The sequence below is a fragment of the Somniosus microcephalus genome, chromosome 11 (genome assembly GCF_052327205.1).
Source record: "Somniosus microcephalus isolate GS21.2 chromosome 11, FLI_Smic_1.0, whole genome shotgun sequence".
In the NCBI taxonomy this organism is placed as follows: Eukaryota; Metazoa; Chordata; class Chondrichthyes; order Squaliformes; family Somniosidae; genus Somniosus; species Somniosus microcephalus.
The window spans coordinates 193312133-193335631 of NC_140997.1; the positions used below are offsets into that span (position 1 = coordinate 193312133).

At 42.3% G+C, this 23499-nt stretch overlaps 1 protein-coding gene across 2 annotated transcripts in view; it reads left to right on the plus strand.

Annotated features, from left to right (window-relative positions):
* dennd6a (DENN/MADD domain containing 6A) overlaps window positions 1-23499 on the plus strand; it is a 99546-nt gene that overhangs the window by 10411 nt on the left and 65636 nt on the right. For both annotated transcript variants that reach the window (XM_086001592.1, XM_086001593.1), the window contains exons 4-5: window positions 15430-15542; window positions 18750-18830. In XM_086001592.1, coding sequence (XP_085857718.1) covers window positions 15430-15542; window positions 18750-18830 — 194 coding nt within the window. The remainder of the gene's footprint in view (window positions 1-15429; window positions 15543-18749; window positions 18831-23499) is intronic.

Sequence of the window (23499 nt, forward strand, 5' to 3'; positions counted from 1 at the left end):
TGCTAGAAAGTGTGCATGCGTGGATATTAGATGAGCACACAATCAAGCTTGACTGTAATGACATCTAATAAATTAGCTGCTGACACGTGGTGTCTGAGCTTGTAGATGAACAATGAACACGGGGCTTGGTATTGAATGTTGCTGATGCATAGGTCATAGAGTTATACAGCACAGAAAGAGGCCCTTCGGCCCATTGTGTCTACGCCGGCCATCAAGCCCTGTCTATTCTAATCCCATTTTCCAGCACTTGGTCCGTAGCCTTGTATGCTATGGCATTTCAAGTGCTCATCTAAATGCTTCTTGAATGTTGTGAGGGTTCCTGCCTCTACCACCCTTTCAGGCAGTGAGTTCCAGATTCCAACCACCCTCTGGGTGAAAAAGTTTTCCCTCAAATCCCCTCTAAAATTCCTGCCCTTTACCTTGAAACTATGCCCCCTGGTTATTGACCCCTCTACTAAGGGGAAAAGATCCTTTCTATCTACCCTATCTATGCCCCTCATAATTTTGTACACCTCAATCAGGTCCCCCCTCAGCCTTCTCTGCTCCAAGGAAAACAACCCCAGCCTGTCCAGTCTCTCTCCATAGCTGAAACGCTCCAGCCCAGGTAACATCCTGGTGAATCTCCTCTGCACCCTCTCCAATGCAATCACATCCCTCCTATAGTGTGGTGACCAGAACTGCGCACAGTACTCCAGCTGTGGCCTAACTAGCATTCTGTACAGCTCCATCATAACCTCCATCATGTGGAAAAACCCAGACATTGGTTACTACCTTGAATAGAGGGGGAGAATATTGGGAAGGGGACTCTTGAGTCTCTCAAATTTACTAAAAAGGTGTCAAAAAAAAGTATCCAAAGCTTTTTCCATCAAATCTTTTGAGACACAAGTTCCACCGCAGTGCATTATCAGAGGTATGAGATTTGGGATTTAAGCAATTAATTGGGGTCAAGGTAAGCCTAATTTCATTAACAACTCCATAAATGAGGTTACTAAGAACATCCGATTCCCATTTGATATAAAAGTGAAGTTTTCATTGCAGTGATGTAAGCCGATCTTATTTTACAGTTAGTTGAGTTATTGTAGTTTTCCAACACTGATGTCTAAGGCTGTTCTCAGCAGGATCAGCATTTGGACAGTTTGCCAAGTTAAGTACTTCAAGAGATTTTTCTGATTTATGATGACTTTTAATAGTGCAGAATTGTGTAAACACGATATATTGTCATGTTTAAAGTTATGAACATGTATTTATAAATGTGGTTTGCTGTATAAAATAAATTTGAAGCAAAGTGATGTGGTTTATCCCTCCTAAAAATAATTTTTTCAAGTTGTTTTGGCGTCGATAAGCTCTGTGTAACTTCAATTATTGATTGATCAGGCTATTGGTACAAAGGGGTAAGCTATAACTACATGCAGATTTGTAAGTACTGTACTAGTTTGTACTTTTGAAGCTTACTGGCAATCATAATGAAAATTCAGTGAAGCTTTCTTAGAAAGATATTACTTTAACATGTTTACTGGTGTTTTAATCATGAAGTTATTACTTTTATTTTATTATCCAACGTGCAGTAGTCAGACAGGTAAGAATGGAACTAAGCAAGGGCAGTCGCACTAAGCTGGATAATAGAGGAGAGGCATCGGAGGAGGATGTTGTGGTCGGCCATGCAAAGACTGCAGAGAAGTCGAGGAGGAATAATGCGCCACTTTTATAGTCACGGCACATGCCATTTGTGGTTTTGGTTAGGACCATTTTAGAGCTGTAATGGGTAGAAATCGGATTAGAGAAATTCAAACGGGGTGTTGCAGGAAAGATGGGCACTGATTTAGGTGGTGACAACATGTTCAAGAACTTTGGAAAAGAAAGGAAAGTTGGAGATGGGGTCGTAGTTTGCAATGTCAGAGGGGTCTCGGGTATTGTTTTGAAAAGGGGACAATGATGGTGCTTTTTAAAGGGGAGAGATAGTACCCGAGGACGGGGAATAATTTACACTGTCAGTTAGCATGGGTGTCTGGAAAGGAAGTTGGGTGGATCAGCAATTTTGTAGGAATGGGATCAAGGCAACAAGAGGTGGAGATGTGCGGGTAGGTTGATTGGCTATGATAAATTGACCCTTAGTGTTAGGGGGATTAAATACGTGGGGATAGGGTGGGATATGTGTTGGTGTAGGGGTTACGGGGATCGGGTGGGATATGTGTCGGTGCAGGCTCGATGGGCCGAAATGGCCTCTATCTGCACTGTGGGGTTTCTGTGATTTCTGTGAGAATATGAGCTCAGTGCAGACATGAGGGGAGAGAAGATAGAAACTAGAGAGTGATCTGGGTTCAAGGCTAGGGCAGGAGGGTGCCTGGGGAGAGGTTTGGCTTGGTGGGCAAGGGTAAGTGGGTGGGGCAGAGGCAGCTGAATGAATGGTCTCAATCTCAGTGACAAAGAAGTCCATGAGCTCCTCGCACTTGGTGGAGGTGGGGATGGAGAGGCAGAGGAAATGGGTCTGAGGAAATGGTTAGTAGTGGAGAAACAAATGCTCTTGAAATAGTGAGCAGTTTTTGCCAGAGAAGAGTAAGGCCACATAGTTCTGATGTGGTACAGGTAGATCTGGTGATGTATGGCTAAACCAGTTATGCATCAGATACGTTTAAGTCTGCATTTCTTGAAAGTGAAGGAATGAAGATGGGGCCATACCAGGGGGACGACCACAATGCACCCCTTCTGCTCGATCATCCCTCAAGACAGTATCTTGTATCCCCACTTTCCACTGTAAAGATTTTACTAGGGACACTGACATCAAAGCTGGAGGTGAGAGTGGTTGACTAAATCGTTGAGAATGGAGGGCAAAGGCTAGGCAGTTGGGAGTTTGAATGTGCAGTTGTAAGGGGCGAGGGGGGAGCTTTTCCAAAAGGCGAACGGAAGAAAGTGGGGTTGGAAGGTGATAGGGGGATGTAGGTGGTGGGAGATACAAGGAATTGGTTGGAGATTATGTTTCTTGTAACCAATACCATGGGAGTATAGAGGACACGGGAGATGGCAAGTTTGAGGGGGTAGCTGTGAATATAGTTAGAGTTTCTATGGAGAGAGGTTGAGGGAGGAAGGGGAGCTGAGATGGAGATTGAAATCACAGAATATGAGGATTCGCTCAGTGCCAAGGCTGAGGGAGGAAAGTGAGTAACTAACATTGCCAGCCTCTGCTCCTACCTCAACCTATCTGCTGCTGAAACATTCATCAATTAAAGTCCACAGAAAGTCAGGTGAAAACACTTTTTTTTAAGGTGACATCGAAACCTTTTGATATCTACATTATGCCCATGTGTCTACCAGTGGAATGTTGAAATGTAATTTACATGTTTACATTTGCCTATTGTGCACTTGCAGAAATTGCTAGTTGAAAGATTTGAAACAAAATAGTTCCAACTTAAAAAAAAAAAAAAAAAATCTAAATACTGCATGCAAAATATATACAGTATAAACAATTTCAGCTTGAAGCAACTGGGATGCATAATGAAACTTTCCAAAAGGCATTCGATAAGGTGCCACATAAAAGGTTATTACACAAGGTAAGGGCTCATGGGATTGGTTAGCGGACAGAAAACAGAGAGCAGGGATAAACGGATCTTTTTCAGGTTGGCAGGCTGTAACTAGGGGGGTGCCGCAAGGATCAGTGTTGGGGCCTCAGCTATTTACAATCTATATTAATGACCTAGATGAAGGGACCGAGTGTAATGTATCCAAGTTTGCTGATGATACAAAGCTAGGTGGGACAGTAAGCTGTGAGGAGAACACAGAGAGTCTGCAAAGGGGTATAGATAGACTAAGTGAGTGGGCAGTAAGGTGGCAGATGGTGTATAATGTAGGGAAATGTGAGGTTATTCACTTTGGTAGGAAGAATAGAAAAACAGAATATTTTTTTAAATGGTGAGAAGCTTTTAAATGTTGGTGTTGAGAGAGATTTGGGTGTCCTCGTGCAAGAAACACAGAAAGCTAGCATGCAGGTACAGCAAGCAATAAGGAAGGCAAATGGCATGTTTAAATGAACATAAAAATATATTTTTAAAATTATTTAAACATAAAAAAGCCTGTAAAATAAGTTAAGGTTATTTTTAGCCCCTTTAAAACATTTACATTTATTTTTCAAAAAATTTAATTTTTATTTTAAATATTTAATTAAATTGTATTTTAATTCATTTTAAATATATATATTTTTTTTTAATTTGTTATGTAAATGTGTTTTTATGTGATGCCCATTCATGCTTATGGGGATTCCGAATGAAAATGGAATCCCCATAAGCATGAATGGGGATCCCTTTTTATTGGTTGGGCCGGCCCAAGTGATCCCAGGGGCGCTTGTGAACCGCCTGCGCCCCTGGGCCTCTACCTGGGCATTCCCATAGAGGCCCAGGAGCACGTGTCTCCATGGATCCTGAGGCAGAAGGTATGCACAGACTTTATTTGCGGATCGGAGGCATTTCCCCACAGGAAGTCTCCGACCGCAAATTCAGGCCCTCTGTCTCTGGGTCTGCTGGGAACAGAAGAAATGGTTGTCGGACTTGGTAATCCCATCTTACAAAACAGCATATCCTCTGACTTTCCATGACCATTGCTCAGAAGATCTAGTGTGTGACATTTTTAAACCTTCATTAAATGACCAATAAACACACGATGACCTCAGTAGATTGAAAATATTGTACCTGTTCCCACTGGTGAAAATATTGCTTTTAATTTTACAAGCATCTTGTATAAATAAATATAATTATTTTTCCCGTGTTTAGGTCTCCTAACTTACTGGTACTTGTTTTGTTTTTTCGTTTTAGCTTGTTGGGTGGGGCAGGGCTGTCAGTGATTCTCTTAATGGGCGGAACTGATTGTGCTCGTTTTTCTTAGCGATAAAGCACTCTATTTATCAGCCCGTGCAAGAGCTGGCAAACTTTCACAATGAGGGTAGGCAAATTTTTCTCTCTTTTAATACTGGAATTTGAGCTGTCAGCCCACTCAGTTGAGTGTTTCCGAGCCGTTCAAGCTACTAAGCCAACCTTCATGTGTCTCTACTGTCAGTGGGTTACTTTAATAGTTGCTCAGTTTTTTCACAACTCTTTTTGTTACATTTTTTAAAAATGCGTTTTATTTATATTGGTAGCAGAAATGTTCTCTTTCACCCAAAGTGTTGAATGGCCTTGCAGCTCTTGAAGTGTGCAGAGCTGGCGATGGAATTTTTAGTACGTTTCCCAATACATAAATAATACTGTATAAAACAGAATTGCAGCACTTGTGTAATGATGGAGTATCACACCAGAACACCAATTCACAGCACAGGTGAAATCCCATTTCCTGTGCCTCTTCCCCCAAGGAGAAGGTAGAAGTGCCCCTGGACTGAACGTGTGAATCGACTACCATTCCGCTCAGGCCGGCATTGGTAGATGTTTGGAAGCAGTTTTTGCTTCCTCCTTGGTCTCTGTCTCGGTGTGCAACTGGGATTTTTTTTTTTTTAATGATTATAGATTGTCATTTGGAGACAGGAGATGGTTGACCGTGAACAGGAGAGGAAAAGAAAATAGAAATATTTCAATAAGGAGTGTAGAAGAGCATGCCAGGAACAGCACCAGGCATACCTAAAAATGCAGTACCAACCTGGGGAAGCTGCAACACAGGACTACATGCATGCTAAAAAGCAGAAGCAGCATGCTATAGACAGAGCTAAGCGATCCCACAATCAACGGATCAGTTCAAAGCTCTGCAGTCCTGCCACATCGAGTCGTGAATGGTGGTGGACAATTAAACAACTAATGGGAGGAGGAGGCTCCATGAATATCCCCATCCTCAATGATGGTGGAGCCCAGCACGTGAGTACAAAAGACAAGGCTGAAGCGTTAACAACCATCTTCAGCCAGAAGTGCCGAGTGGATGATCCATATCGGCCTCCTCCCGAGGTCCCCACCATCACAGAAGCCAGTCTTCAGCCAATTTGATTCACTCCACGTGATATCAAGAAACGGCTGAGCACACTGGATACAGCAAAGGCTGTGGGCCCCGACAACATCCTGGCTGTCGTGCTGAAGATTTGTGCTCCAGAACTAGCCACGCTTCTAGCCAAGTTGTTCCAGTACAGCTACAACACTGGCATCTATCCGGCAATATGAAAAACTGCCCAGGTATGTCCTGTCCACAAAAAAAAAAGGACCAATCCAATTACCGTCCCATCAGTCTACTCTCCATCATCAGCAAAGCGATGGAAGGTGTCGTCGACAGTGCTATCAAGCAGCGCTTACCCATCAATGACCTGCTCGCTGATACCCAGTTTGGGTTCCGCCAGGACCACTCTGCTCCAGACCTCATTACAGCTTTGGTCCAACATGGACAAAAGAGCTTAATTCCAGAGGTGAGGTGAGAGTGACTGCTCTTGGCATCAAGGCAGCATTTGACCGAGTGTGGCATCAAGGAGCCCTAGTAAAACTGAAGTCAATGGGAATCGGGGGGGAACTCTGCACTGGCTGGAGTCATACCTAGCACAAAGGAAGATGGTTGTGGTGGTTGGAGGTCAATCATCACAGCCCCAGGACATCGCTGCAGGTGTTCCTCAGGGCAGTGTCCTAGGCCCAACCATCTTCAGCTGCTTCATCAATGACCTTCCCTCCATCATAAGGTCAGAAGTGGGGCTGTTCACTGATGACTGCACAGTGTTCAGTGCCATTTGCAACTTCTCAGATAATGAAGCAGTCCAGGCCTGCATGCAGCAAGACCTGGACGACGTTCAAGCTTGGGCTAATAAGTGGCAGGTAACATTCGTGCCAGGCAATGACTATCTCCAACAAGCGAGCATCTAACCACTGCCCCTTGACATTCAACAGCATTTGCATTGCCGAATCCCCTACCATCACTATCCCGGGGGTCACCATTGACCAGAAACTTAACTGGACCAGCCACATAAGTCCTGTGGCAACAAGAGCAGGTCAGAGGCTGAGTATTCTGCAGTGAGTGTCTCATCCCCTGACTTCCCAAAGCCTTTCTACCATCTACAAGGCACAAGTAAGGAGTGTGATGGAATACTCTCCACTTGCCTGGATGAGTGCAGCTCCAACAACACTCAAGAAGCCCGACACCATCCAGGACAAAGCAGCCCACTTGATTGGCACCCCATCCACCACCTTAAACATTCACTCCCTCCACCACCGGCGTACCGTGACTGCAGTGTGTACCATCTACAAGATGCACTGCAACAACTCGCCAAGGCTTCGGCAGCATCTCCCAAACCCGCGACCTCTTCCACCTAGAAGGATAAGGGCAGTAGGCGCATGGGAACACCACCACCTCCAAGTTCCCCTCCAAGTCAGGATGGTGTGTGACTTGAAGTATATCGCAGTTCCTTCATCGTCGCTGGGTCAAAATCCTGGAACTCCCTACCTAACAGCACTGTTGGAGTACCTTCCCCACAAGCACTGCAGCCGTTCAAGAAGGCAGCTCACCACCACCTTCTCGAGGGCAATTGGGAACGGGCAATAAATGCTGTCCTTGCCAGCGACGCCCACATCCCATGAAGGAAAAGGGGGAAAAAATGGGTGGGGGGTGGCGGTGTGGAGAAGTACAGTCAAAGAGAATGATTGAATGAAGTCTGTTGAATGCTGGGAAGAGGCAAGCCAGATGGATTTAAAGAAGGACTTCTAGAGGCAGCTGAGTAGTGACTGAAAGATCAACAAACAGTAGTGGGGCACAAAAGGTGGGGTACTATTAGTAATCTGTCAGAGTAGTAGATGTGAATGAGGACATGCAGCTGGAGGAGATCTATGAGGTAGAGTAGGGCAAGACAATGAAGGACAACTACTTTGGGGCATTAGGGTTTGGGAAGGACATGGAGATGGGAGTGGGAAGCTTTGTGTACGAAAGGCTATCATGTTATGAATGTGTTTAAGTTTATGGAGGCAGGGAGACTGGCAGGGAAAGTGTTTACAAAGTAGAGCCTCAAGGTGAAAAAAGGTAATTGGAGTATCAGAAACAGGGAGGGAAAGATAGGTATGGAAAGTCAGTGTTTCAGAACTGAAAAACATCATCTGGTAACAGATTGGATGTGGGAGGGAAGATCAGCATACGGTTGAGCAGGACGCCAAAGTTGTGCACCTGCAGACTTGAACTGAGATGGCAGCCAGGGAGGATGATGTGTCAAGATTAGAGATACTTAGAAGCTGCCTAACTATAGAGGATGGCTTCAGTTTTACCTTTATTTAGCAGGAAGAAATTTGGACTCGACCAAGTCTTCATGCTGAACAAGCAATTTGAGTGTGTGCCAATAATCTGATGATGGAGGCAGAGAGGTAAAGCTGGGTGTCATCAGCATCCGTGGAAGTGAATGCTATGCATTCAGACCATGTCACTGAGGGAAATCATGTAATGATGGCGAAGAAGATACCAAAGTTGAAGCTCTGGGCACACCAGAAGTGATTAAACAGACACAAAGGAAAAACCATTAGAGGAGATACAAGGATAAATTGTTAGTAGATGCACAGCACCAGTGGTGGTGTAAACTTGGGGGAAAAGATTGGAATTCTGGGCAGAGATCACTCTCCCTGGATCTCTGCTCATTCAGTGTAACTGGACAACTGGTCAGGCAGGATAGATGGGAACTTAATTTAATTATGATATTGTATCCAATTCAGATTCCTGGTGTTCACATATAAAATGGGCATGTTACTTGGTTGCTGGTTGTTGATAGAGAATCGATGTTTGAATTGCTATTTTTTTTTGTCGACATGACTTTTGGAGGCTTTGGAAAATGATTTTTTTTTACTTATTGTTTTCAGGCCACTTTTGTTCCTGATTATTTTGTGACAAGAATGTTGCCACTACCATTTTTGGTTGGTGCAATTTATATTGGCACCAAGGGTTTTTCTATGGAAATCTGATTGTTTTATTATTTGGAGGAGGAGCAAGGGCAGATTCTTTTTAAGACTGCTCTGTTTACTTATTAAAGTTATCCATAGCTGTGACCTCAGTTCCGTTTAAGAAATCTGTGTGAATTATCCTGGTATAGACTCATTCCTTTGCAGAGTGACAACATTCTCATTTAGGCGATTAAACCGTAGTTTGGCTTTGCACAGCTGTGGCTTTCTTGCATTGTATAAACGCAGGACTGAAGGAAGGAGGTATACATGTACCTTTATGATTTACATGCTAATGAAGGCCTTGCAGCAACGTTTAATTATGCCAGCTGGGTTTAAGCCTGACGGTCATCAAAGCCTCGAACAATAATCACTCCAGACCACAGTTTAGAAATCATCAGGTGTTACCCTGTATCTCTTTAAATCATTTTGCTCCTTCATTATAATTGGTGAAAATGATACTCGCCAATTCTTGCCTGTCCTGTAATCCCAGATCAAGTGCAGGGTCAAACAAAATTCGTGAGCCTGTTGTAATTTGTCATTCACATTGTATCCACGGAGAAAGTGAGGCACGGGGGCCATGAATGTCCAGTGGGAAACTCTTATTCAATTGATGTCACTGTGATGGAACACGATTGCTCCTTTTCTTTTAATTTTTTTTAATGGGTAAGGTAATAGGAAATTAAACAAGAAATGGTATGCATTCACTCACTATGACTGATAAATTGTATCGCCATGTTAGTGGTTCTAATGACCAGCGGTCCTGTTAACAGTTGCTCATTTTGAAATTATTTGAAGAAAAAAAAGTGATCTGTTGTAGGTAATATAAAATATAGAATGCTGCACAAGATCTTTGTTAACTGTTCTTCAGTCACACCAACTATCAGCAGATTCTAAATAAAACTGATGGGCTGAATTGGGTCACTGATGCTATCCTAGCCATATTCTGCATGCTGTCACAACACAGAGGGATCCGACAGTGATTTTTACAGACGGTAATAATAGGACTGAAACTTTCCATTCCTTGTGGAAAAGGTTGAGCCTACAAGTATTCACTCCACACACAATGCTGGAATTAATTTTGTGTTTTTTTCCAACTATCACCACATAACATTGCTGACTGCAGATTGCACAGAGGTATATTTGTGTCTGTCTTATTGTAGCAGCTCAGCAGTTGTGCAGTTTATTAATGTGGGTCCCAAAAATGCCCTTGGTAATAGCTTCAGTTATAGCTTCGTTTAACTATGGGATCTGTACTGCTTTTATTGATACAGTTACAGCCAAAGGTGTTAATTATGCACTTCTGTAAGACCTGAAGGTGTGGAACGATGACACCACCGTACAGTATGCCCTCAGTATTGCACTCAAATGTCAGCCTAGATTGCAGTTGTAGCACCTCTACTGCCTCACCAGCTAATTTAAGCTAAGCACAAAACCTGCAACCTTCTTAGTCTTGTTTTTCCATTGGGCTTTTGTGTGTGATTTTTTTTTTTTTTAATAAACAAAACTTGAGAGGAGGGGTGGAGGATAATGCTTTGGAGGTTTGTTGTATGCAGTGATGGAATGAAATCTTTGCTTAGTTGGTGGAGACCATGAAGGGCGGGAGATGAGGCTATGTTCCACTGAGGCAATATTTATGTGCCAAATTAATCTGGTACATCCTGAAAGTTTGTTGGGTAAGCCCCATGATGGTTTAGTGGTTAAATGTACGTTCAAGTGTGGTACTGAGCCATATGGTTCTGTGCTTAGCTGAAATTAGCTAGTGAGGCAGTGGAGCTGCTACAACTGCAAACTAGGTTGACATTTCAACAAATTGGTTGACATGTTTGCCTACGTTACAACACTTACTACACTTGAAATAAAAAGCACTTCATTGGCTGTGAAGTGCTTTGGGATGTCTTGAGGTCATTAAAGGCGCTATATAAATGCAAGTTCTTTCTTTCAACTGACCTGCCATGGAGGGGGCAAATCAGCCAGGGTTCCCACTCCTGAGAACTAGTCAGTGACCCCTGCTGGAAAGTGCACATGGGAATGAGGCCAGCTGCTCAGTGAATAGACTGCTGATGCTCATTATCTAGGCTTCATCTTACGTGAAGATGGCCATTTGGTTAGGAGAGTAAACTGAGGGGAAAATATGGAAAGGATTGTCAAGTACACAAGGGTGTTCAAATATGTTTTCTGATATTTTCTGATATATAATTGTACAAATCTGTATTGATTTTGAGTTTGATACACTGAGGCACCTTGTTGATTCAGTGGTGACCCTGTTGTGCATACAGCACCAGGAAGAATCCAGGTTTAAATTTTGGCCAAGGGTGGTAATGGAGTGTTACAATTGACTTCAACAACCCTGGTCTAGGGAGAGTTAATATCAGCCACTCCTGATCGCAATTTAGTAGCCATTTCTGTAAAGTACATATTTGTGCACATCTGAGCAGGATTGGGCTTGTTTATGATGCCCTGTGATTGAGAACCATTGCAGCATTAGCTGTCTCGACTTGCCTGTGTAGAATGCCAATTTGGACAAGTTACTGGAGGAGTTATGATCCCCGTGGAATCATACAGCATGTGCCAGTGCCTTCGGGCCAGTAACTATATAAAAAAAAAATGTAAACAATAATCATTCCACTTTATCATAAGTTACATTTTAAAGACATGCAATCAGCAGCGCTATTTTTAATAAATTATTTTGCTAGTAGGTGTGACAAAAATGAAACCTTTTTGTCTAAATTTAGCTTCTTAATGATTAATTTAATTCATTCAGTATATAAGAAGTTTAAACTAAATTGCATTCATAATCATGTCCCCAGTGAAGATTTGTTCACTTGTCTTTGAGGCAACAAGCTGAAAGTAGGAGTTAAGCCACATTCAAACAAAAATATAACTGCGTGATTTGTTCAGATATGTGTAATAGTTCATCTCTTGTAGTGTTGTAGTCAAGACTAAGCACAGAATTCAGTTCAAGCGGGGTTAGAGGTTGGGTAAATAAGTGGACCAAGGCAGAGAAAGGTGGTGGGAAAGAAGGAAGTGATAAAGGAAGAAGGGAGGAATGAAAGGAGGTGAAGGTGAGTGGGACAGAAGGAAGGGATAAAGGAAGAAGGGAGGAATGAAAAGAGATGAAGGTGAGAGGGTAAGAGGAGGTGAGGGAGTGGGGCATATAAAGAGAAAATGCTGGAAATACTCAGCAGGTCCAGCAGCTTCTTTTTCAGGTCGATGACCTTTCGTCGAAACTGGAAAATGTTACAGATGTAGCCAGTTTTAAGCAAGTACAGAGCCAGGGAACGGAGTGAGGGAAGGAAAGAACAAAAGGGAAGGTCTGTGATTGGGTGGAAGGCGGGAGTGATTAAATGACAAAAGGGATGATGGTGCAAGGCAAAAGGAGGTAGTAATGGGACAAGTAAAGAAACAAAAGATAGGTTTAGAGGAGCTGTAAATGGCAGAATCATTACCAACACATGCTGTCTGGAAAAATGGGAGCAGTGGTTCTGATCTGAAATTGTTGAACTCTGTTGAGTCCGGAAGGTTGTAAAGTGCCTAATCGAAAGATGAGGTGCTGTTCCCCGAGCTTCCGTTGTGCTTCATTGGAACAGAATAGGAGGCTTGGGACAGAGAATTAAAATGGGAAGCGACCAGAAGCTCAAGTGACGCTTGCAGACTGAATGGAGATGTTCAGCAAAGCGATCACCCAATCTGCGTTTGGTCTCCCCAATGTAGAGGAGACTGCATCGTGAGCAGCGAATATAGTATATTAATTTGAAATTAGTATGCGTAAATTGTTGGAAGGAGTGTTTGGGGCCCTGGACAGTGGGAAGGGTGGCGGTGAAATGGTAGGTGTTGCATCTTCTGCGCTTGCATGGGAAGGGGAGCGGGTGTTGTGGGTGATGGAAGAGTGGACCAGGGTGTCACAGAGGGAATGGTCCCTTCGGAATGCTGAAAGGGGAGGGGAAAATGTGTTTGGTGATGGCAGCATGCTGGAGATGGCGGGAATAGTGGAGGATGAGCTGTTGAATATGGAGACTGGTGGGGTAGAAGTTGAGGACGAGGGAAGCCCTATCGTGGTTCTGGAAGGGAGGGCAGTAGTGGGAAATGGACGGACAAGGTCTAGGGCCCTGTCAACCACAAAAGTTAATCCTCGGTTGAGGAAAAAGTAAGACATATCACCTGCTCTATGTCCCACATTCTCATTCATCCTATTCTCTCTGAACTCCATTGGCTCCCCATGCACCAACTTGTTGATTTCAGAATTCTTGCCCTTGTCCTTATTTTCAAATTATTCCAGGACCTCACCCCTTCCCTTGGGTGTCACTCCCTGACATTGGGTGTCTCCTCCTACCCTAAGTCCCTGCATGCCGTCTCCACTCTGCTTAACACAGAACTTCTCATCCCTCATGCTTTCTGCGCCACCACAGTAAACCATTCAATTCTTACACTCTGGAATTCTCTACCCAGCTTCTTTCACCTTACCATCTCCCTCCATGGTTTGAAAAGCACCTTAAAAACCTCCTCTTCAACCTTCCTTTTGGTTCCCCATCATTACTGCTTTGTTTCTTTTCTCTTTTGCATATACTCGGTGACCACAGATCCCCTTGCTTCTTATTGTAAAATGATATCCTCCACACATGAGGAATGATCTATAAATGCCAGTTTTTGTTGTTGATGTAAGGCTGCAAGATGTGTGACCATCTTTTGTGGGTAATCTGACACTGCTTGGGTGTCATGTTGATTGTAATATAATTCCATCCTAATATGAAGTCAGCTTTTAAAAAAAAAAAATACACACATGATCCATTAGACCAGGAAACTTTCCAAACTTAATATTATTTACACTGCTGCTAGTTTTCGCATAACAATAATTAGATGCGGGAGATAGTGTTCAACTTGTGTATCCAAGTGTACATCTGCAGAGCTCCTTCACAGCTGAATTCAGTGTCGTGAGCAGCCAGGGGCAGATTGGTTCCTGGTCGCAGGGTCTGTTTGGTTGGTTGAAGTGCTGGGAATTGATAGGTTCAAGAAACATTGGTCTCTAGTTCTATGATTTGCTTGGTCAGTGGAACTCTACTACACTGTAGCACTGCATCCAGTTGATGCACATTCACACACAAGACATTTTATTAATAATTACAGATAAATAGACTTTTACTACATGTGAAATGAAAAATAAAGCCATAAGGTTCTCATTTTTGTCAAATGTAGAATACTGAAAACATGGAAACCCAAGTTATGTTTTCATTTTTGCCTGAGCATGTTTATGATTCACAACTTAAGAATTTGTACATTTGTCTGCAAAGAAATATTACATTAAATCTGACTTGTAGCAGCTTGCAGAGTGCAGGATGTTGAAAAACTTGAATACACATTAGTTTGCATGAAACTTAATAAATGTAATAGGTTATTACACTAATGTCTACTTAGAGTTTATGTTACTTGAGCTGACATTGAGCAACATTCTGAACAGCCATAACTGGACATGATAGGTAGTTTAATATGGAGGAAACTTCTCTTCATTTCGAAGACATTCAAACTGCAAGAAGTGCAGTGGTGTATTCAAAGAAAGGTTGTTTTTATTATCGTTGTTTTGAAAGGGAAAGGGAAAGGACTAATCTTGGAAATCCTAGTCCGATTTGCAAAATGTCATTAAATTTTAGCAGCAATAATTTGTTATTTGGTTGATTGTGATAACTATACAATTACTTTTGATGACCTCTACATTTACAAGATCAGATCAATGCAAGAATTATCTGTTTCTTCATCCATCATAGAAATTGGAGATGAGTTATGCTTCTGTTGTGTTACAAATTTGCACAATTATTGATCAGTTCAGCACCAAATTGGTACGATAAAACCTAAGTAAACAGTTCTTTTCAAAATAGCACACCTTGCATCATCCATGGTTGGACTGTTAAAATGGAGGGATCTGCTTCCACATTAAGGATGTTACTTAAGCATAACCTCTGAAGTAGAATTTTCTTTGTGTATCAGTGTTTATAGAAAATAGTCAGTCGACTTACTCGCTCATGTCCACTTGCTCACACTCAAAATTAGATGTGTGTACCCAGCAGGAAACCAGAGCACTACCACTTCAGAATCACAGAAACCCCACAGTGCAGATAGAGGCCATTTCGGCCCATCAAGCCTGCACCGACACATATCCCGCCCGATCCCCGTAACCCCTACACCAACACATATCCCAGTAACCCCACGTATTTAATCCCCCTAACACTAAGGGTCAATTTATCATAGCCAATCAACCTAACCCGCACATCTTTGGACTGTGGGAGGAAACCGGAGCACCCGGAGAAAACCCACGCAAACACGGGGAGAATGTCTGTGTGGAGTTTGCACAGTCACCCGAGGCCGGATTTGAACCCGGGTCCCTGGCGCTGTGAGGCAACAGTGCTAACCACTATGCCCCTAGGAGGTAATGCTCTATACACAAATTAGGTGACTGTGGTTAACTTGTAATCGCAGCATGACGGACATCTTGCAAGCATAACAGTAAGTAGGATAAAAATTCAAGTAGAAGTTGTAAGCCAGTATGGAAAAATATAAAAATTCTATTTTCATTTGTCTTTAATAGGTTGCCTCGGAGACACCCAGTTTTGTTTCAGAATTCGCCAGTCAGCTAGCAGAAAGAACTCCCTTGATTGCCTGTTGGACCAATATGATAGAGATGCTCCTGTTTACTTGAAGGTTAGAAATGTTTCCAGTGTAATTGTAGGGTTTGAGGTTACTGTTTTTTTTAAAAATAATAACAATTGGTGGAAAGCACATTGCAATCAATGATTGATAAACATGCATGTTACCTTTTCAAATCTCACTAAAATTAAAATCTAACATAATCTGAGTCAAAGTAATGGAATACTGTATTGGTACTTGACCATACTGTGCTGCACGATGGTACAATAGCGGTTCGCTCACAGTTCCACATTCAATTAGTTCCTAAGTTCCCTTGTTTCCTTTTTGAGAGACAGCAAATGTCGGCTGGGTGCTTCCCAACTGGGAGGGAAAATTGGAAAGTACCAAAACTCTCTACACCCTCTGCCAGCACTCCTGACACCCTATTTACATTTGTCTTACCTCTAGATAAGACTTCTCCAATGCCCATCGTAACAGCTTCCTGAGCTACACCCCTCACAAGCTCCAACTCTTCCAAAACTGCACACCTACATCCTGTTCTGTACTAAGGCCCTCTTGCCAATTACTGCCCCCCCCCTTCACTGAACTCCCAAATAAATTCAGCTTCCTCATGCTCATTTACAAATCCTTCCATGGCCTTGCCTACCCGACCTCTGCAGCGTTGCATCCAAACATATGCATTTAGTCCTCTGACTCTGGCATCCTTTACAACTCTTCTTCCACTCTGCCATCAGTGGAAAAGCCTTCAGGTATTTTAATCTTCTTCTCTGGAACATTTTCCCTAAACACTTCTGCCTTGCTACTGCTCTCCCCAACTTGAAAAGCCTCTTTTTGATCATGATTTTGATCACCTCTCCTTACTCTTCCACTGCTGCTCAGCATTCAGTTTCTCCTCTGTGATGTTCATTATGACAGTTTCTACATTGCTATGTAAAAAGTTTTTGTTAACTGTGGCTTCACTGCTTTTGAATCTCACATGCCCTGCTTTGCAGATGCTGTCCTGGTGACTCGGATTGCTACAGCAAATAAAGGGATTGTTCTTCTGTGCTGATTCTGTGAATAACCAGAAATGGTTTCTGGTGCTTACGGTTGTTTTACTATTAGTAGAGCTGAATGTAGTCTTCGCTCAGCCAACCTTGAATGTATATTTGGGGACTGTGCTATTTTGGAGTAAATTCTATCTTCGCATTCTTGACACCTTTCATCTTTATAAAGTGCACACCACCAAAAGTATGAAACATATTTGATGCTATGACATGTATGTTTTGCTGACAGAACATATCGGTGGTGTTTTCTTTACATACTCTAAAATATTCAGAGAGAAAGTAATATGACTTCAGTTTTTTTTGAAATTGCTGGTTTTTGTCCCTGCTTCCAAGATTCTGCTGACGAGATGTTCCAGCTTCTTCCAAAAGTTGGAGCACCACTTTTCATTCACCTCTCTGTACATGCCTAATGTTACTAAATGTGTCTTGTGGTGCTCTAAATTTTGGAGATGTTGGATCAGCCACGGTATGCCGATTAGTGTAGGTGGTGCGTGCAAGCTAAACTTATGTATCAGCAGTATCGAGAGACAAGTAAAAGGAGGGCAGATATTTCTGAGCTGAAACTGTTTCCATCGCGCCATTTGACCGAGTGGGCAGATTGTGAATATGTGAAAATTCGGCACCAGTGTAGTTTACTAAGTAGAATATTGGGGCAAGGCAGGTTGGAGGCAGTGACTCAAATGTAGCTACATAGGTGTGTGGTCAGCATCTTGAGTACGAAGCCTAGCATCTGCTATACCTTTTATAGTGGATGACATTTTGTGCTCAAGTCTCAGTAATATTTCAATATAAGCTTTAATAGTAATAAGCTGTGTAGCAGATGAAACTTGCATGTTAATTCTAAAACTACAACAGCACAACTTGGTTTCAAGCAATGCAAATTCCTACTTGTGCTTCAACAATAAGTTGGTGTCTCATGGTTGGAATTTTCTCCAGTTAACTAAGAACATCAGCCTGCTGTGTGCCCTCCTTTTCTTTTTAATAAGAACATGCTCTCCCCTACCTGGGTATCACTGTTGTCTAGAATTTGGCACCCAGCTATCATACTAAGCAGATGCAATTTACTGAGCAGTCAATGATTAAAGGTTACTTTTAAAGAGATGGAATGTCACTTAACTGTGGCAACTGAGTGTTAATTGATTGCCAATATATCTTTGATGTAACTAGATGAGGTAGGCTCTGCTGTGAGTGCAGATTAAGTTAAACTATTTCATTTTATGCTATTCATTCCCAGTGAGACAGATAGTAATATAGTTTCTTCAACTCCATTTAATACCAGAAACATCGCAAGAGCTGCCAAAACCCAATACAAAATATAAAGTCAGCAGAAAAGCAAGTACCAACAACTGGTACTTTCATCATGGCATATTGCATCCTTTGGGGAGACTGTAAATGTAGGCTGCTACATTTTTTGATCTAATTTCTAGCAGACTGTGTGTAATTGTTAGCTGACCCAAATTCACGGTAGACATAGGAGAAAGTTCAAGATGCATAAATGTACAAATTGTGAGCTGACTTGAGGGTTGGAAACATGTTGAGCTTTTTCATTACAGTGAACTTTTTTTCTCCTTCTCCCTTGCCATTTTTATTTTTTTACTTATTTTTGTAGTTTATTTTTTAATCTCTGTATTTGAAGCTGAAGATTTGTTTCCTCTTTCTGTGCATCTACAAATGAATGTTGCACAGCATCAAAATTACAGCTGCATCTATGTGAGGTACAGTCATGTGTGTGACCAGCAGAACTGACGGCAATTCAATAAATTCACTGCCAGGAATGGGCATTTATCTGACACCCTGGTTATAAGGGACATTGGAATGAAAAGGTGAAGAGATGATTTGTGGAATGAAGGTAACACCTCATTAGTTCATTACTTTATATCGGAGACCCTCCAGTCTGACTGTGATGTGGAATCCTGTAGTGCCCGACTGTGTATGATAGGATGTGGGTAGGTACCAAGATGTTCTTGCAGTGAGTTAGCAATTGCTGCTGCACAGTTGCAAGGAAGTGCTTCTCCCACAAGGGGAGAAAAGGAAGTCATCCTGGTTCAGCATAGGAAAAAGTCTTGGAGCAGCTTTCTTGCTTGGCCCCACAGATCCAGAATGTGCGTAGACAAAGAAATGAATTGTTTACTGGAGTAATTTGCTTTTTTTTTTAAGTTTACCTCGGTAGTCCTTGTTATAAGCTCATTCTCCTAATGTCTTTTTGTTTTAACAGAAAGATTCTGCCCATTACTATGGATATGTTTATTTTAGACAAGTGCGTGACAAAACCTTAAAAAGAGGCTACTTTCAAAAGGTAAAAGTTTCCTTCAGCTTCTGTGTGTTTCCTCTTAAGCTCATAAGAACAGTCATTTGACTTGAATTGAACTCTTACCTTGTGGGTTTTGCAAGGATATATTTTGCATGTCAAGGTCATTGTACAATAACCAATTGTAATGTACTTAAATCTCTTGTACAAATTTCTGATGAAAGTACCATTGTTCTTTATATCAGAAGTTCATCGAGCCGACTATGCAGGAGCTTCCAGTAGGATTCTGTAAAGGGTTTATTCTAACAATTTGAGTTAGCTGAGTTTCTAGTAACTAGGTTTCATTGCACACATATTATGAAGTGTACCATTAAATATTTAGGAAAAGTTCGGTAATGGTGAACCAATGTTTGGTTTTGTGGATTACCAGTTTTTTTTGGTTTTGTAGATTACCAGTTCTTGAAGATCATAAAAATAACTGTTCAGCCTGAAGCTCTAACTATTAAACAAACTGCAAGCATTAAAGAAAGGAAGATGTGAGTTGGGGGTGGGGTTAGAAAAATCACATCAGCATTGTCTTAACATTAAGGTGACCCATATTCCAAGTCTGGAAGGAGAATACACCCAAATTAAGGATGATCAGATAACGCATACAATGTGAAGTGGAACATAATTCTTCGAAAGCACCTCCCTGATAGTATTCAGGATAAACTGACCTACCAAATATCAAAAATTAATTCCTGAATGTTTGGCATTGTATTTCTTCCAAATGTCCAGGCCTGTTCTGAAGGACGGATTCGTGATTTTTAGATGAGGGAAAATTATAACTTTTGCATACTGTTTAAAAATAGACTGATAATTGAGGACAAAAACATTTCATTTCAGATTTTTTTTCAACATGGTACAAGCAGGGAAGGAGTTTGATAAAGTATGCCATTGCCTAATAGAGAACTGATTTAGTTGGCTACTATAAGATATTTTCTATTTTTAAAAAGTTTTGATTTGCTGTGTATCAAAATACAAGTTCCAAAGTCCATCTATTTTAAATAACACTAAGAATAAAAGTAATCATTGCATTTATTAAATTCCCTTTCACCTCTAACTAAATATTTCCATCCTACCAAACTTCAGATCTAAATTCATTAGTAGTTTGATTAACAATTATTTATTCCAAGGATATTTTGCCCACAAACGATTTACAATACATGTAGAAATTGAGCACTGACCTAGTACACTGCACAGCATTGATCACAGTTGAAAAAGCTGTTATAAATTCTACTTGTTGCAAATCATCCTTTGAGAAGGAACCTAGAGTGAGTGAAACCTAATTAGTTTGAATATGCTATTACATAAATATGTATTTCTAGTGCTTAGTGTTGTCTGAATGTATTATTAATTCTGACAAGGTTAATAGGACACCGCAATCAGGCTTAACATGATATGGTTAAAATACTTATAAGCACATTACATTACTGATAAATGACTGTAGTGCTGAAATATGAGTGTTATAAGATTTCTACAGTTTCTGTAATCGTGAAGAAACCAGTGCGAGTTTCATTTGTAAGTGGTTAAGTTCATAAAATATTTTCTCCTCATGGTGCTGAACTCCATGGGGGAAAAATTCAGTTGGTTTGCGCCTCCAGTTAGCGCCTTAAGAGGGCGCTAATGGGGCACAAAGCAACTAACGCCCTTGCGCGGCGATGTTTGTGCCGCTCACGAAATTAACTAGACATTTTGCGGCGGCGCTAAACACTACCGCCACGATCTCCTGCGCCGGCAGATCGTGACGTCAGTCAAGTGTGCAACGCCCTGGTAGCGCCCCGGACTGGATATTTAGTGTCGCCCTCTGCCTTGCCGCCTGCCGCTAGCAACGACAGGTTGAGGGGAGCATTTTGCAGTCAGGAAGGGACTGGGGGAGCGCTATTTAAAGGCGACCGCTTCCTGCCTTTTTTTGTTGGTGACATTTTTGCACCACGCATTCTGAGAGAGAGAGAGACTTCTGGAGAGATTCCACGCTGTGTGAAGGAGTTTTGGGTTCTGAGTAGCACTTTGCAGGTTCATTTTGATTTGCCCTTGTATCGATTTGGAAGACACTGGGGGGGCTGCATTCTGAGCTCTTTCCCTGGGCCTCTCCATTGTTCTTTCCAGCATATTTAATGTACAGGTCTCTCCAGGCCGAGATTCAAGGCTGCAATGAGCAGGATGTGGCTGGAGAGCAAAATCAACCCTCCCCTTTAAGAACTGGCCGGCACCATTGTGTCTGTGTTCCATTGCTGACTGACATCACATGCGCTTCGCCAGCGCTCTGAGGTAGCGCCTCGCTCCTCGGCCTTTGCGCTTTAAGAGAAGTGTGTAGCGCCTGATTGAGCGCTCCAATCAACTCCGGGGGCGATAAAAGCCAAGTTTGCAGTTGGAGGCGATAATTAGCCCCAGGCGCTAAACTTTGCGCACGGCTGATAATCGCGCCCCAAACGGGGCGATACTGAATTTTTCCCCTCCGTGTATCCTTTGAAATAGGAAATAAATAAATCAGCTGCAGCCTGAACCACTACTCTCAGTCAATACCAAACAAACTGATCCAAATGTCCAGGCTTTTAATAAGAACATAAAAACGTAAGAAATAGGAGCAGGAGTAAGCCATTTGGCCCCTCGAGCCTGCTCCGCCATTCGGTAATGGCTGATCTTCTACCTCAACTCCACTTTCCTGCACTATCCCCATATCCCTTGATTCCCTTAATATCCAAAAATCTATCAATCTCTGTTTTGAATATACTCAACGACTGAGCCTTCACAGCCCTCTGAGGTAGAGAATTCCAAAGATTCACCACCCTCTGAGTGCAGAAAATTCTCCTGAATGCAATCTCCCCCCCCTTGCCCTCCGAGAAACACAGAATGGTACAGCACAGAAGGAGGCCATTCAGCCCATTGTGCCTGTGCCACAAGTGCCTGTGACCTCTGCTGCAAGTGCTCACCTTTCAACCTCTGACCTCTCTCTGCTCTTGAGCTCCCTCCCAGCAGATCAGTATCAGAAGACTCTTCTCTAAAATTTCTGCAGTTCAGTCAAAGTGTTATCTTAAAACCAAAAATGCTTCAGAATGACACCTCCTCCTCATTGCACAGTCAATGCAGGATATAGACTGAAAGGAAAAACAGACAAGGTGCAAGAAGCATTGAGATGAACAGGAAAAAGCTAAAGACCATGGGGAGTGAGTGGTACACAAGCCATCAAGAGGGATTGAGAGAAGTTTAAAAAAAAAGGACAAAAAGCTAGAGGGGACCAGATTTATTTATTTTCTTCAGGTTAGTAAGCAAGCCATGATTTAACTGAATTTCCCAATGTTATTGGTTATTGTAATTCCTACTTGACCCAATTGAATAATTCTTTTTTAAATTTTGTCTGCTATTTTTTCTCCTTAATAATTGAAATTTATAATGCCCAAAATAAGATTTCAAATAATAAATTTCAACACATTACATATTTTCCAATACTGTAGTATGATCACATTTGCCCATTGGATTATCTTTTGTGTCATTCAACATCTTAATGAAAGTTTTTACTTCAAGGTCTCAGCCTGTTTCAAGTCCCTGGGCTTCAACCAGATTTTTAAAAAAAATATTTCGGAACAGCTGTCCAGAGCTATCAATCATATCTGTGCATTCTAAGCATGTGCAGTTTGCAGAATTGCCTGGGATGCAATCTGACCATCAACTGGATATGAAAGGTAGAGGGTCATATCCCCTCATCCTACGAGCACTGGGTTTTTTTTTTCCCCATGCAAGACTTTGAAAGAAGTGAAATTGAATTCTGCTAGCCTCTATTTCAAATTAACAAAAGACAGGTAAACAGCAGCGCCCCTGAAAAGGAGCACGTGGGAACAGAAGCACCCATGTTCATGGTTTCTTTGTTTAACATTAGAAAAGAAAATGAGTTTTCACATGTACGCTGATGATCCCCAGCTCTACCTCTCTTAAACCCACCACCGTCTCTATACTATCAGACTGCTTGTCTGACATCCAGCACTGGATGAGTAGAAATTTCCTCCAATTAAATATTGGAAAGACCAAAGCCATTGGGCTCGAATTTCCAAGCCACTTGGAGGCGGGAGTGGTGGGAAAATTGCAGAATCGGGGGGCAGGAACCCATCCCGCCCCCAACCCGCCTCCGTGCCAATGTCCCAGGAGGCAGGTATCCGACCTGTGCTGGGAGCCGCCTCCCTGAGGCGGGAAGGGGATTAGTGCCAATTAACTGCCTGTTAATAGGTAGTTAACAGGCAGTTTTTGTCTAATCCCTATTTTTAGCCCTGAAGTGTGTGCTTTCCGACGGCTCCGAACCACGCCAAGTTAGCGAGGCGGACCATCGGTCTGAAGGGGTTGGCGGGGTCGAGGTGTCCGTTGTGCAGGTGAGTGATGGGTGCATGTGTGCAGAGGTAAGTGTGTGAGGTAAGTGTGTAGTATTTTAAGAAGTTTTACTTACCTTTACTTTCTCCTGCAGGCTTCCTTCCTTCAGTTCTCGGGAGTCCCTCAGTTCACCGGCACAGAAAGCAGAATGGCCGCTGAACTGTCAAAAGCTGCAGCCTCTGCTTTCTGGTCTGGAGAGATCTCTAACTGAGTCTGAGTAGAAGGACTCAAGTTAGAAGACAGATTGTCAGTGTTTGACAGCTTCACAGAGCTGATTTTTCATCTGTCAAAAGCTCTTGATGATGAAATGTCAATCACT